The sequence below is a fragment of the Mus musculus genome, chromosome 1 (genome assembly GCF_000001635.26).
Source record: "Mus musculus strain C57BL/6J chromosome 1, GRCm38.p6 C57BL/6J".
NCBI classification, from domain to species: Eukaryota; Metazoa; Chordata; class Mammalia; order Rodentia; family Muridae; genus Mus; species Mus musculus.
Genome location: NC_000067.6, coordinates 128016614 through 128033137, shown reverse-complemented (window position 1 = coordinate 128033137; position 16524 = coordinate 128016614). Strand labels below are relative to the sequence as shown.

The 16524-nt window shown below is 41.0% G+C and overlaps 1 protein-coding gene across 12 annotated transcripts in view; it reads left to right on the top strand.

The window, feature by feature from the left end:
* Zranb3 (zinc finger, RAN-binding domain containing 3) overlaps positions 1–16524 on the top strand; it is a 148875-nt gene that overhangs the window by 69916 nt on the left and 62435 nt on the right. For all 12 annotated transcript variants that reach the window (XR_001784077.1, XR_003954872.1, NM_001285945.1 and 9 more), the window contains 2 exons: positions 204–289; positions 15409–15580. Coding sequence is in view for 10 of the 12 variants with exons in the window: in NM_001285945.1 (NP_001272874.1) it covers positions 204–289; positions 15409–15580 (258 nt within the window). In the remaining 2 variants the exon portion in view is untranslated. The remainder of the gene's footprint in view (positions 1–203; positions 290–15408; positions 15581–16524) is intronic.

Sequence of the window (16524 nt, the reverse complement as noted above, 5' to 3'; positions counted from 1 at the left end):
ATTGTGACTGTATATATATGTTATATTTAGAAAAAGAGAATTATTATCCTTGAAGAATGGATAGTGTGGTGTGAAAAAGAAGGAAAGTCTTTGAGGAAGAAGCATTTTTACTTTTATGCCTGTTACCATTTTTATTAAATTCTTTTATCATCCTAATAACTTACTTGAGAATATTGTAATTGAGGATATTTGTATTGTTATAGCTTTTCATGCAGATTGAGGCTCTTTTCCCACAAAAATTTGGAACTTGGATTGAGTATGCTAAAAGATACTGCAATGCACATGTCAGGTAAGATGACCGTTCTCCATAAGCCTTTATCTGGACATATTTAAAACTCTGAGCATTAAACACTGTTAGCCATTCCTTATTCCCGTGGTTTGCAAACTTGTTGCACCTATGGAAGAATTCCTTAAAGTAAAGCCCTGCCTGGGTAGCCTACCTGTAATGTAAAAGAAATACCTAGGCATGGTGGCACGTGCCTTCAATGCCAGCACTTGGGAAGGAAAGCAGGTGAATGATTAGAGGCTAGACTTGCCTTCATCCATGTCAAGGCTGAAAGAAAATATGTCTATTCTTGAGTATATGCATGGAGGTGTGTTGTCCTGCTTTCCATTTGACTGTGTGAGGTGTCAGGTTGAGATGAGCCAGGTTTTGGTGTTACAATGATGTCTTAGTTCCTGTTCTATTGCTGTGAAGAGGCACCATTACCATAGCAACTTATGGAAGACAACATTTAATTAAGGGCTTGCTTACAGTGACTCATGGTGGGAACAAGGTAGCAGCAGGCAGACCAGCAGGAATGAGCTACAGCAGTAGCTGAAAGCTTACACCTGATCCACCAGCTGGAGGCACAGAGCAAGACTGTGCCTGAGTTTTTGAAATCTCAGGCTCAATGTTTAATTTGTGTGTCTGTCCTACAGTCTGTTTTTTGATTAATATCTGTCATATGAGAGCAGAAGTGTGCACCTCACTTATGAGTATAAATAGTATTTCGAAGAGAAATATTTCATCTCTGTGAAATGTGTGATGGCGTAGGTTGTGTTCTGTTTCCTGCTTGTTAGTCGTTTCAAGATCAACATTGTGCTTCTCAAAGGCGTTTTCTTTCTTTATAATTATGTGGACATCTGAATGTCTGAATAGGTCTGTGCACTTGTGAGCGCAGGTAACCATGGAGGTGAGACCAGGGGAATCAGATCTTCTGGAGCTGAGGTTTGGCCATCCAGCATGGTTCTGGTAGCCAAACTTAGGTCCTCTGTAAGAACCTCATGTATGTGTAAGGGCTGCACCCTCTCTAGCCCTTTGAAGATGTTTTCTTCTACATCCATTTCTGAAGTCTTTCTAATCCTTTATTTCTTTACCTTGAAAGCACTGTGGTTCCATAAGCTTTGATTCAGATCAAGGCATTTCCTGGCATTTTAAGTTAGGCTGTGGGATGCTATATTTTCTTCCACAGTGTTTTTATTCTGGAAAGGTGTCATTTTCACACTATAATTTTAGAGAATGCAAATTATGGATCGTTATTCCATCCTAGACCCATATTTTATATTTAAAATGTCATGCTGCATTCAAAATAAAAGTTAAGTGAAGTGCTCGATCAAGATGTCATTTTGTCTTTAAAAAGTTTATTAAATTCCCGAGTAACAGCCTAAAGAAGCATGCTAATGCAGATGGAATCTGAAGAACGAACGATCTTAGGGCCTAAGTAACCAAACACCACAGACCCCATTTGATTTGAGAGGCACAGAGAAAAGAGATTACTCAAGCAGAGTACCCTTACTCAGAATGCCACATGGTAGTCACTCTAGTGGATTCTATTTAGAGGTAGCTATAAATACAAATAAAATCTGGAGAATGAAGCACAGTGAATAAATTGATCGACAGTAGTTAAGTGAGAGAAGGTATAGAGCCCACTTAGACCCTTGTGCACCTTCTGGGGTTAAATCACTTACCCCAGTTTCTATTTCCTTTTATATTTTTCCACATTTTTCTTGGCAACATGAGAGACTTCAGAAGTGGCACCTTTAATAAATGTTCCAGTGCTTATAAAAGGAAGACTTGTGAATAACCCGGCCAAGCATCGTGTGAGCCAGGTGTGATAGCACAAGCCTTTAATATCAGCACTGGGAAGGCAGAAGCAGGTGGATCTCTGAGTTTGAGGCTATTCTGGTCTGCACAATGAAGTCTAGGCCAGCCAGGGTTACATAGTGAGACACTGTCTTGAACTAAAAACAAAAATATGCTTTGGGAAGACATATCTGTCCTCTCTTACATTGTGCTTAGAACTTAAAAGTGTCCCAAGAAGATCTGGGGAAATTGTGCTTGCGTCTTATGTGTTGTAGGAAATTATTATTATTTAAAATAATGAACTGACAGGTTCCAGCACTATGCCCAGCTACTCTCAGCCCCAGGGGACTAGCTGGCCTTTTCTTATCTGGTGGAGACTCTGGCCCGGAAGGTCCTGAAACTTCTCACCCAGCTCACTTGGTTCCCACTGGCGGGTCGCTACCACGCCAATGCTTCAAATCCCCCACCCCATGGCCTTTGTGGCACACATCAGGCAAATCTACGCACCTTGCTGCGGTACCTTCTCTCTGGAACCCAGTCAAATCACTTCAAGAAGAAAAACACCACACAAACTTAGCTCAGAAACAGTGGTAGCTCAATCTCTGGGCGCTACAACTAAAACCCTCTCTTGTAAGCCCTGTTTAATCTGATTCCTCTAGTGAAACTCTAGCAGCTACATCTTACCCTCATGCTATCCCTGTTCCAAAAGACCTACCTCTCTCCTCCTCCTTCTCTTCCTCTGTCCAACCCAGAAGTCCCACCTATTCGCCCAGTGATTGGCTCCTTTAGTCATTAGGGGATTGGTTCACAAGAACAGCACCAGGCCCCTCTACAACACTTATGTACAGGGCTCTGGGTTCAGTTTTTTGTGTGGGAACACATCAAATTCTATACCAGTTCTACTAAGGAGAATTGGTTGTCTAAATTTTCTTGAGACGGTGAAATGCTACTTGATAGTATATACTCAAGGTGTTATGTCCATTATTAGCATAATCAGGGTCCTGCTCACCTCCATATGTTCTCCAGCACTGCGTCATTTACTGTTCTGCCTCTGGCTAAATACAGGGCTGTCTATTCCTTGAGCACATGGCTCAGTTGTGAAGTAAATAGTTAATATACTGAGCACTCAACGTCTGTTTGAGGAATAGTTAAGTAAGATGTGATATAAATTCTGTATTTGTGTTTGGAAAGACTTCTGATTTTGAATCATTCTATATTGAGTTGGTGTATGAGGTCATTTTATCCCACCTACTGCCTCTAGCTTGTTTTTTTAAATTAATCCATTTGTTCAAAAATTATTTTTAGGAGGCTAGATAGATGGCTTAGTGATTAAAAGTCCTGGATGCTCTCCTAGAGGACCTAGGTTCGATTCCTGGCACCTACATGACAATAAATGACCATCTATGACTTCAGTTGTAGAGGATTCAACATCCTCCTCCGGCCTCTGCAGACAGTAGACATGCTTGTGCTGCACAGACATACATTCAGCCAAAATGTATAAGCCTTCATGCTCTAGGGATCAAAATGATTCAAGCTTTCACTGAATTGTCACGTCTGGCACTAACCAGGTAATTATAGATGACTGTCATGTGAGGATGGGAAGAGGAAAGGCCTGATGGCCGGGTGTACCAATGTGAACCAGTCAAGACAGTCAGAAGCATCCTGTGAGTAAATATATTCCTTTCCTTTTCAGAAAGTGGAAATTCTATATGCTAAAACCAGAACAAGAGAGACCACTGTGCCCTTGAGGAACTAAATATTCAGCTGAATATTCTGAGCTAAACCAAGGTCTCTAGACAAAAACAGTTAGTCAGGAGTTAGATAAAGATAGGGCTAGGTAGGAGTCAAATTACAGTCTTGTTCATCAGAATGTAATAGGAAGACATTGTGGGTGTCTTCCCCTTCTCTGTGTCTTCTGCAGGCATTGGTTTGCAATAATACGTAAGAAAATGTACTATTTTACCATTTTAAGTATATAATTTGGTATCTTTAGATACATTCATATTGTTGTAAAACAAAGCTTTTAATTTCTAGCACATTTGTCACCCTAATCTAAACCTCTATACCCATTCACCAATGTTCTCCACCTCTTTTTTTAGCCTCGGCACTGTAAAGTTATAAAGTGTGGCATGGTCATGTGTGATCAGATTTACAAGTTTCCTTGTTGTTTTCAGGGCTATATTTTTATATGGTCCAAAACTAATAGAAGAGTAAACAAATTCATATTTTTTGAAAAAGAGATTATTATATTAAAAATATTAGCATTTTTGTCCCTTATAATATTGACCATTTTTCTACATAAATGTTTGTTATAGTATATAAATAACTATTTTTTATAGTTGTGTGGTGTATTATTGAGATTGTAGTATGGTTTCAGTGAGGGAGTTTGCATCGAGAAGTGGCATATTATTGGACCTGTACCATAGGTTCTAGAGTGACAGGGCTTGCATCTCAGGACATTTTTTTATGAGAGGCAGTTTATTGTGTCTTTGAACACAATAAGAATTTGAAAGTTTCTGTGATCTAAACTTCTGCAGGATAGGAACTAAGATGGTGAGATTAGGACCACAGGCTTACTAGTGATGCTAAGTAGCCATTTGCGATCATAAACAGATTAGTAGTGGAGCCAGTGTTCTCAGTGGTGTATTTCCACAGCAACGTGGTTTATCCCAGAAGATTGCCTAGAGTCAGATCTGACTTGTATTGGGAGCTTGGTATCGACTTAGATAGATCTAGGGCCTGAAAGACTAGGGGGTTTAGTTATCCTGGGAAGACTCAGAGATCAGCTTGGAAAGGCAGGTGTGAGAACAGGAAGGGGAAGGGTGATTTGGACAAGGAAAACAGGCAGCGCTTGCCTGGGGCATTGTAGTGAGAAGGGGAGAGAATGGGGTGGAGGAACAGGTGCCATAAAAGAATGAGTAGAAACCAGAACTATTATTTTAGTTTCTCCTCCTAAAGACTTTTATTTCATAAAATATCAGTATTTTCACAACGAGGATAAAGTAAACATTGTTTCTGTCTGTTACTTCCAGTCAGTGGTTGACATTATAAATGCTTTCCACACATACAGAGGTTCCCGCCTCACCTAAGTATTTGCCTACATGTTTGTTGGGAGCTTCTGGAGCCTTTCCTCAGTAGGAGTTCCCATTTTTCCTCCCTTTCCTTAAGATATTCCAGTCTGTATTCTTTCATAAAAGGCTGAATTATTATTGTGAGCAGTTAGACATTGTTTCCATGTTAGGATATCATCCTAAGTGAAGTAACCCAATCACAAAAGAACACACATGATATTAGCCCAGAAGCTCAGAATACCCAAGATACAATTTGCAAAACACATGAAACTCAAGAAGGAAGAATGAAATATGGATGCTTCAGTCCTCCTCAGAAGGGGGAACAAAACACCCATGGGAGGAGTTACAGAGACAAAGTGTGGAGCAGAGACTGAAGGAAAGACCATCCACAGACTGTCCCACCTGGGGATCCATCCCATAAACAACCACCAAACCCAGACACTATTGCAGATGCCAACAAGAGCTTGCTGACAGGAGGCTGATAAAGCTCTCTCCTGAGAGGCTTTACCAGTGCCTGACAAATACAGAAGTGGATGCTCACAGCCATCCATTGAACAGAGCACAGGGTCCCAAGGAAGGAGCTAGAGATCTAGTATCCAAGGAGCTGAAGGGGTTTGTAGCCCCATAGGAGGAACATCGATATTCTTTCTGACATTTTACTAACAGGATTGTGGTGTCCTTGCAACGTGTAGTAAGATCTTCAACTTGTTGAGAACACCTCTCTCTGTCCTTTCCTCCCATGTTTTGGATCAGAACATCTTGTACAGCATGTCTGAGATGCTGTCCTGCAGGGTCCAGCATCACCTTGGCAGATAGTAGAGAAGAAGGCAAGCCACGTGGCTGGAGCAGAAAGGGAACCATTTTCTAAAACACAGTTTTACTTGAATTATTTTAACTTATGTATATGTTGGGGAGAGGATGTTGTGCACATGAGTACGGATCCCTTCGGAGGCCAGAGACAGTGATTCCCTGGAACTGTAGTTAACAGTTACAGGTGATTGAAAGCCATCTGACACAGGAAAGAAATGAACTTGTGTCATCTGCAAGAGCGGAAAGCTCTATTCAGTATTGAGCCATCTCTCAGCCTCCGAGCGCAGAAGTTTTTAGTGTTCCAGGTAGAGCTGGTTCAGACAAGATTATGGCTGTGAAAGTGGGGTGCTGAGAGTAGACTTTAGAGGCTTATAGGACAAGAAGAACAAGGATAGATTGGTGGTTGTTTATCGGAATTAAGTCGTCTCTCAAGAAGCATTGTCCCTACCGGTCAGTGGTGAGACACATCTTTAATCTTAGTATTCAGGAGATAGTAGCAGGTGGTTCTCCGTAAGTATGAGGCTAGCCTGGTCTACACAATAAGCTCTAGGATAGCCAAGGATACACTGAGAAACTCTGCCTCCACAAAACTAAAAAAAGACAGAAAAGAAAAAGCATTTTTAATTTTATTTATTTTTTGAGTTTATAATTAAATCATTTCTTCTTTCCCCTTTCTCCCTCCATTACCTCCCATCTACCACCACCACCCCTCAAAGTCATGGCTTCTTTTTCTTTAGTTTTTGCTGTGTGTGTATATTCCTAAATGCTCGTACAACCTCCTCAGTCCATGTGATACTGGCATGTGTATGTTTTCATGGCTGACCACTTGCTATTGGATAACCAGTTGGTGTGCTCTTCCCCGGGACGACCACGTCTCCCACTCTCAGCAGTCCTTGGTAGGCTGTAGTTTTTTGTCTAGGGTTGAAGCCCAGAGCTTTCCTCCTTCCATGTTAGCATGTCTGTTGCTGTCATCCTTGTTCCTTGAGTATTTTAACAAATAAAAGTGTAATGTATCTGAGAAAGGGTAACCAGAGTAATGAGAGACTTTCACATTCAGCTCCACTAATGCCTCGAGTTATTGATTGCCTGCTATATTTAAGACATTATTTCAGGGTTGCAACTGACACAGAAACAAGTGAGAGTGTCCCATCTCACAAAGCTTATTGGAATTTGAGAGAAGACCTTAGGGGAATAAGTCCATATGTAAAGACCTGACACAGGTTAAGGGAATTAATTAGGCTTTTGTCGTCATGTCACCAAAGGAAAAGCTGTATGTAGAATTGTAACAGCGAGTCCTGAGGACCAAAGCCCAGTCCACATGCTTATACAGCAAGCACTTTACTGAGCTGTCTTCCTGACAGCGAGGATAGCTTCTTCCTTGAAGTGTTTGGTAGGACTTAAGAGTTAGCCCACCTGGACCTGTGCTCTGTCCACTTAGAAGAGCACTAATTAACAATTCAATGTTTTCCATAAATGCAGACATCCTTAGACTGTCCTTACTCAACCCTACTGCACAGTAGCTGTAAGTGAAGAAAGCCTGATATTGTAGAGCGAGCGGTATTTCTCAGCCCTGTTGTCCTAATGCCTTCTTATCATAATCAATATACAATAGCCCCTTGTTGCACTGGAAAGAAATTCATAGGGATAGCCACATATATCCATATGTAATTTCAAATAAAGAATCCACCTTAATGCAGAGAGAAATAAAGTTTAAGGGAACTATAACATGCTCCTCAGTATCAATATGTGAATAGGAAAAGACTGCATTAGAACACAATTTTAAAATGAGTATAATAAAGCCGAGCATGGTGGCTCACGCCTTTAATCCCAGCACTCAGGAGGCAGAGGCAGGCAGATTTCTAAGTTCAAGGCCAGCCTGGTCTACAAAGTGAGTTCCAGGACAGCCAGGGCTACCCAGAAAAACCCTGTCTCGAAAAACCAAAAAAAAAAAAAAAAAAAAAAAAAATGAGTGTGATAAAGAAGTTTACATTTATGGTTATATGAAATCTAAAACTTCATCAATTGTGATATTATACATTATTATTTTATATACCACCAAAGTTAAACTGTTACATCTGTTTATATATTTTATATATCTGTAATTTCCACAGATATAAAATTAGAGAAATATAAATCATAAAATTGATGAAAATGTGGTGTGTTTAGAATTGTGTATATTGCTGTTTATATAGAAGTAATATATTACAGCTGTGTTCACATGGTAACCAGCACTCCACAGCTGTGTGAAGATGGTAGCCAGCACTCCACAGCTGTGTGAAGATGGTAGCCAGTACTCTACAGCTGTGTTAAGATTGTGACCAACATTCTACAGCTGTGTTCAGATGGTAGCCAGTATTCTACAAATATGTTCAGATAGTTGTTAATAAAATTACAGTTATGTTTATCACAGCTTAGCCATCAGAGTGCTTTCGGGGTCAGCAGCATGGTTTTCCACACCGACAAAGTATTCTCAGTTGAGTTTCAACGACATGTACGACATCCCTTTTTAATGAGAATCACTTACAATTTCTGGAAAATTCACTGTGTAATAAACTTGTATAACAACACTTCATTGTTACAATCCTAAGTTCTTAGCCCTCATCTCCTATGATTAGATTTATTACTTCAGCCCTGCCTGCTTTACACTTTTCTTCTGTTTCTGGGCTGCAGAGATATTTGTCTTGTCTTAGCTCCAAAGGCAAACTTTTGTTTTCTCTTTATGTTTCATCCAGCCTGATTTTGAAGCCAAGAACATACATCAAAGTTACCACATTGTGTGAAGTCTTTTCATTTAGTTTTTGAAGTTGTGTGTATGTATTGCTTTAATAAAAATATTCTTTTAAACTATGGCTCTGAGCTGGCTCTGATGGCCTGGGTATAGGTGAGCCAGCCCTGATGGCAGGAGAGCAGGAGAGCAGGAGAGCTGACCCTGAGCCCTGCCTTGTGCGGTTTTGGATGAGCTAGCCTGGGCAGAGCTGGAGAACTGGCCCTGGTGGTATGAGTGCAGGAGAGCTGGCAAGCTGACCAACTCAGCTCCCACCCAGGCCCAGATCCGGGGCTTTGAGTTGGCTCACCCCAACATCTACCCCATCTGTGAACTGCAGGAGTGTGTGAAGGGGCAGGTCCTCCAGAACCATAGCCACAGGCTCTCCATGACCCAGGGCAACAACAGGATATTAGTGAGGAGTCCCAGTAAGGATCGAGTATTGAGAGTGTGGCAGAAGCCAGAGGCCTCGAACCGGACCGATGACGCATTGCAGTGAACATTTACAGGTAACATGTGGACAAAGGGCGCACTGCGGAACCCTGAGGTTTGCTGCTGCTGCTGTTCGTTTGCTTCACTTTTATTTTTTAATTTTTATTTGGAAGAGCACAGGGAAGAGGAGGTTGCAAGAGCAGAGGACAGATACAAAGGAACAGGGGAATGAGTGATATTGGGGTGTATGATGTGAAATTCATAAAGAATAAGTAAAAAGTTATATATACATATAACTTTTCTAAATTTCATATATATATATTTCATGTGCTAGTCAAAAAGTTATTTCTGAAATCAGGTTTGATTGAGGTACTCCTGTAGTCTGAACAACTGACAGGTCATCCTTGGTACATACATACTGAACTTGAGATCACCTTGGGGCTATAGGAGTCCCTGGCTTTTAAAAGGTTAAAAAAAAAAAAAATCACCAGGAAAGAGGGAGGCAGGGAAAGAGAGGACTGAGTGGGGTAGGGGATAGTTTCTGCAACAAAATGTATATGTGCTCCCTTGCTCCCTTGCTGGCCCAGAAGAAGCCTATGAATGCCACAAAGACAATTCTTCACGTACAGGAAGAACCTCTGCAACGGGTATAAGCCCAGTTCTGTGTCTGCATGGCTGCAGAGATTAGCACACGTACCTTGGCCGCACTCTTTCTCTGTGCATAGCTGCATACTGCTATTTTTTTTCCTAGCCTCACCTTTTACTGCTAAAAGCAAGTAGTAAAAAATGGTGCTTGTACATGGTACTCGGTTCATGTGAAGATTTTATGTTTTCGTAAGATTTTTTTATTGTTAATTATGTGTTTATATGTGTTTCTGTGTGCTTGCTGGTGTGTGCACATGAGTACAGTGGCTTCTGAGGCCAGAAGACAGCTTCAGATCCTCTAGAGCTGGAGTTACAGGTGGCTATGAGCTGCCCAACATGAGTTCTAGCAATCAAACTCTGGTCCTAGGAAAACAGTCTGTACTCTTAAATGCTGCTCTTCAGCCCAAATTTTTTATGCTTGTATATATAAGTTAAAAAGAAATTAAAATAGGGAAGAAAATAATACATAGTAAATAGACCGTTCAGCCCTTTCCTACCCTACAATGTTCATCATCATTGGTGATTATCAGATATATACTGGAAGTATCATGGTATGATGTACAAGCTAAAGAATATATCTTTTGTGTGTTTTTAATTTATTTTTAATTAAAATGTAATTACATCATTTCTTCCTCCAACTCCTCCCATGCCCCCTCCCTGCTCCCTCTCAAATTCATGAGCTCCTTTTCCTCTAATCATTATTGTTACACACACACTCACACACACAAAATTGTATTTATATGTTTATGTATTCATATATTTATTGTGTATATATAGAGAGAAGGAGGAAGAAAGAGAGAAGGCACACTAATGCATTATAAACAAAAAAATATTTCAAAGTCTGATGTTGCTTCTATGTGTATGCTTATAGGGCTTACCACTGGGTATTGAATAATCATTTAGAGGCTCCTCCCTAGGAAGGACTAGCTCTCCCTCACTCAGCAGTGCCTGTAGTTCTCCATCTAGGGATGGGGCCCAGTAAGATTTTCCCCATCCACTTTGGTTCTGGTGCTGTCATTGGTTAGGTCTTGTTTGGGCAGCCATACTGTTGAGATTTCATGGCTGTAATTTCTTTGTCATATATAGAAGACACAGCCTTACAGAATTCCTGGTTGTCTGTCTCTCACAATTGTTCCAAGTCCTCTCAGGTGTTGGGGCTGTGTTGTCAATGTATCAGTTGTGGCTGACCACCCCAGTCTCTGCATTTTCTCTAGTTCTGGCTTTCTGTAATGATGTCTGCTGTTGGAAAAAGATGCTCTTTTGGGTGAGAGGAGAGAAATTCTCTAATCAGGTTAGCTGGAGCACAGGATATCATAACATCAAAAATAAATGATAAGCAAAGATGTGGATAGGAACAAGGAGCTAAGCTTTGTGATCATGAATACAGAAGAATCTACTGAAAAAAGGAAATTTTAGGGCAATAAATTGAGAACTCACTTCTCTTAGTTAGTGACATTTGATGGGTACCATCTACTCTCTAAAACGGATAAGACACTTGGTACAGAATAGTATTTCCAGACTGGGTTTTTTAACATGCACCTATGGACTTAGGAGATGGCTCGATAGGTAAAGTGTTTGCCACACAGTCTTAACAATCTGAGTATGATTCCTAGAACTTACATAAAGATGGAAGGAGAGAACCGACTCCCAGAAGTTGACCTCTGATTTCCACATGTGCCCCATGTGTACACACACACACACACACACACACACACACACACAAATAAATAAGTAGATAAATAGATAGATACTAAAAATAAAAATGTCCGAAAGTTTATAACTTAATGTCAATATCCAGTCAGTTACCATGCCCTGCGGACTCTATTGCCTTATTTCTTTTACTTTGTTTTAGTTTTTGAGATAAAGTTTGCGTCCTCCTGACTAGGCTGAAACTCACTATGTAGAGTAGTGGCCTCACAATTGCAGTAATCCTGCCTCTCCCTCCTCAGCACTGGGACCGATGTCTTTTTACAAGTTGATTTTATATGGATTTTTGTTTGTTTTGTCTTGTCTTGTTTCATTGAGACAGGGTTTCTCCGTATTACTCCTACTGTCCTGTATGTAACTTGCTCTGTAGACCAGGATGACCTCAAACTCAGAGATCTGCCTGCCTCTGCCTCATGAGTGCGGGGATTAAAGGTGTGTAGCACCATATCAGGCTTCATTTTGTATGGAATTTTAAGAGACCCCAAAAAACCTAAACATTAAAAAAAAATTGGCTAGAAGGCTCTGTTGTACTGATAAATCATGACAATATGGTAGTTATTGAAGAATAGATATCCAGGGCTGGCAAGATGACCTACTTGGTGAAGGTACTTGCTGCCAAGCCTGATAGCCTGACTTTGATCCCGAGGTTCCATCTGGTGTAAGTCCCAGTGCTTAGGTGGCTGAGGCAGGAGGATTGCAAGTTTGAGGACAGCCTTGGTACCTTTAGAAGATTACCCACAGAATGGGAAAATATTTGCAAATTGTGTACTTGATAGATGCCATGTGTTTAAATGTGGATAGCTCTTAGAACTCAGTGCTAAAGCCAACTCAATTGAAATAGGCAGTGATTTGAATAGCCATTCCTCAGTAAATGGTATATAATTACCACCAAACATATCTTAAAATGCTTTCTATCAGTCACCAAAGAGTACAATTCAAAACTATAAGAGAGATACTCTATACTTGGCAAGACACAGAAGATCAGATGACAAGGACAGACAGGATGTGGAGAAATTGTAACTATGTAACCACTGCTGGGTCTGTCATGTGGGATGTTCCTGTCTTCCTTCCTACACTGTTGATAGCTGTGTAAATTGCTTTCGAAACCTAGTCATTCCTTTAGGAATTGTACAAAGTTCCTGTTTTAGTCATTCTGTGCCTAGCATATACCCAAGAGAAGTGGAAGTGTATGAGTTTCACAGAATTTTCCTGGGTGCTTAAAGCAGCTTTATCTGTAAATCACAGAACTTGGGAACAAACCAGATGGCCTTCGGTGGGAAAATGGCTAAAGACACTTGTGGTCTGTTTGTACAGTGGAGTTTTATTCAGACACTAAAAGGGGTGAAAGATGCATGAATGCTGCTGCACAAAGGGATTTTAAAACCAGTGTTTACTGAAGGAAGCCCTAAAGGAGCATGAAGTGTAGATCCACTCAAAATAAGAGTCAGCAGGCAACTTGACAGGGACAGAAAGTGGACAAGGACTCTTAAGCCCAGGATAGGCAGGACTCTGTAGAGAGCCCATCTCAAAAAAAATAAAAAAAATAAAAAAATAAAAAAAAAATAAAAAGATAGTTAAGTAGTGTTTGTTTAGGGTATGGGAAAGTTCTTTTTCTTTTTTCTTCCATCTTCTTTTTTTCCTTTTTGAGTTCTTTCTGTTTTCTTCCTCCCTTCCTTTTTTTTTTTTTTCAAAGTGGCTCATGTAGCCCAGGCTGCCCTCAAACTCATTTATTTAGAGTGTATTGTATGGGAATATAAATTGTGTTTCAATAGGGCTGTTTTGAAAAATAGAATAATTGGGCTGGTACAATGGCTAAGCAGGTAAGGAACCCACATGGTATGAGAGATGTCTCATATGCCCCCCTCCCACATAAATGGGATTTTACAAAAGTTATATATAATCACTATCAAATAGAATGGCAAATAACCAGGTGTTGATGGGTGATGGCTCCTGTTCATCGTTTCCCCTCTCTTCCCAAATCTCAGGTTAAGAATACTTATTTTTTTAAGGCAGGGTCTCCCTTTCCAGCCCTTACTTGCCTGGAACTCCCGACATAGACCCAGCTGGTCTCAAACTACCTTTACTTCCTAAGTGGTGGTATAGGCTAAAGGAGTGCGACCACTCCCAGCCCCACACACTTTAATGGAGTATTTCTGCTCTCTGAGTATTTTGTGTGCCTACAATGTAGTTTGATGTATTCACCCTCCTTTCCTTGCCCTGACTCCTCCCCGGTCCACCCCACCCTACCTCCAAGCCTCCAGTGTTCTTCAGAGTAAGCGCCACCTCTGGCTTCTGAGTGTCTGCTGAAAGGAGATGTGGCAGAGGGAGACTGCAGTGAGAAACAGTTTTGGTGATCCATGCTTCAGTGTGCCAAGCATAGGGCTTACAGTAGCTTGAGGTAAAACCCAGGAAGCAATAGCTCATGCCTCTTTCTGTGGTACATGGTCTCCAGGAAGAATAGAGAAGCCTCCTCATAACACTTAACACTGTGCTGTGCCATTCTGATGGCAGATCACTCAAACTTCAGGCTAAGGACAGACTTGCCTAGCGTGTGTGAGGCCCTGTGTTCAATCCCTAGAATCACAAACAAACAAAAGTTCTCAGACATCTGCCCTTCTGAAACATGTATATTGGTCCTTTACAGGAGGCAGATAAGACCTGTACCTGCACCTATCTGGGTACAGTCTTATCAGCAAACATCCAGCTAGCTACACCTACAGAAAGTGTCCTGGGATCAGATAGTATGCTAAGAGTCCATTTTAATTCATATATTTCATTCTAAGAACAAAATTAAAGAGCCCTTCTGTGACGGTCCAGGGAGTGACACTATTTGGAGGTGTGGCCTGGTTTGAGTAGGTATGTCACTGTGGGTGTGGGCATAAGATCCTCAGCCTAGTTGCCTGGAAGTCAGTCTTCTACTAGCAGCCTTTGGATGAAGATGTAGAACTCTCAGCTCAGCTCTGCCTGCACCATGCCTGCCTGGATACTGCCATGCTCCCACCTTGATGATAATGGACTGAACCTCTGAACCTGTAAGGCAGCCCCAGTTAAATGTTGTTTTTTATAAGACTTGCCTTGGTCATGGTGTCTGTTCACAGCAATGGAAACCCTAACTAAGACACTTCTAACTTCTTTCTGTGTCGGCAGTTTGGAGTCTTAGGTTCCTTTGTTAATGATGTGGTCAGATGTACTTAGTGTGATGAATGGAAAAATATGTGACAGAATCAGTTATTGGCAAGCATTTTCCCAGTGTTTTGTTTTGTTTTGGTTTGGTTTGTTTTAAGACATAGTTTCTCTGTGTAGCTCTGGCTGTCCTGGAACTTTTTCTGTAGACTAGGCTGGGCTAGAATCAGAGATCCACTTTCCAAGTGCTGGGACTAAAGGCATGTGCCACTACCACCATATTTACAAATCTTTAAGTTAAGTATGAATATATGAACATTAAAGGAAACAAAATATTTAAATGGTGTGAAAACTTATCAGGCTGGGCTGTGGCTCAGTGGTAGAATGCCTGCCCAGTGATTCTCCTGCCTTAGTCCCTTGAGTAGTGGAGTTGCAAAATTGCAATTGTGAATCCACATTCACTGCTTTGGGTAGCTTTATTTTTCCTTTACATTTTTTTTAAAGTGGGGGTGTTCCTTCAAAGGCCGTCAGATCTTCTAGAACGTGAGTTACAAATGTGAATGCTAGCATCCAAACTTGAGGTCCACAGCAAGAGCAGTGTGCCCTCTTAACCACTGAATCATCTCTCTGGACCCCTTGGATTGGCTTTCTGAAACTAATTTTCACTCAGAAATAACAGTAAAGGGTGTCGTTTTGCTCCTGTTATTAACAGGAAGGACATACCGCATACATGGATTTCCTCCTGTGACATTTAGCTCTAGCTTTGCCCTTTGTGTTTTTTGTCTTAACAGATACTTTGGCAAAAGGCGTCAGTGGGACTGTAGAGGGGCATCAAACCTTAGTGAGCTTCACCAGCTCCTAAATGACATAATGATCAGAAGACTAAAGAGTGAAGTTTTAAGCCAGCTGCCCCCGAAAGTCAGACAGCGCATTCCCTTTGACCTTCCCCCAGCAGCTGTCAAGGTGAGAGCCTGTCTTTAGGTGAAAGGCTTACTTCATTATGAATCATGCTGTTAAAGATTGGGCATTAGACTTCACAGAAAAGCATACTTTCTTAAAACTGGCTTGATTCGTAGAACCACTGTTGGTTTTACATCATCTCAGGAAAAGCACAAGATGATTTTAATTATCAAATCTGTGAACAGATACAGCTCCCAGTGATTCAAATGTTTATGATGACTATAGGAAGATCACTTGGATTTTAACAAACTATTTAGTATGAAGGATTCATGGTACCTATAATGTAAATGCACAGGGGTGGGTGTGTGTCTGTTTGTGTGAGTCTGTGTGTCTGTGTGAAGCTGGGGCTGGGTCAGTGGCCTCATTGATGAAATACTTGCCATGCAAGTGTGAGGGCTTGACTTGAGCATGTCAGAACCCAAGTAAAACTGGTCTCATGACGTGTGCATCTGTAGTCCCAGTGCTGCTGAAATGAGATGGGAGCAGAGACTCGAGCATCCCCTAAAGCTTTCAGGGCAGAGGAGGGAACAATAGGAGACCCTGTCTCAAACACGGGGTCGGTGAGACCAACAGCCTAGGTTGTCCTTGACACCCCTCACACACATGTGCTGTAGAGCGTATGAATGCATGCATGCATGTGCACATACACATACATCACACACATGAAGATTTTTTTAAAGTATAAATGGCTTTTAGTATAGAATAACCTAAATGTTGCTCTGTTCTTGACATCTGAAATCCTTTGATAATGTTGCAGGCTGTAATATTTAACACATCTGAAAGCCAAATGTTTCTTTCCCTTGGCCTTATCTATATTTACATATGGTACCTGTACAGTCTCTGAAACTTTGATCTGGACATGGCTGAGTGGACAAAAAGTTTGCATTGTTAAATCATAGAAGCAAAATAAGTGTCCTCTAATCATCGGGCGCTACAGCATTGCTTAA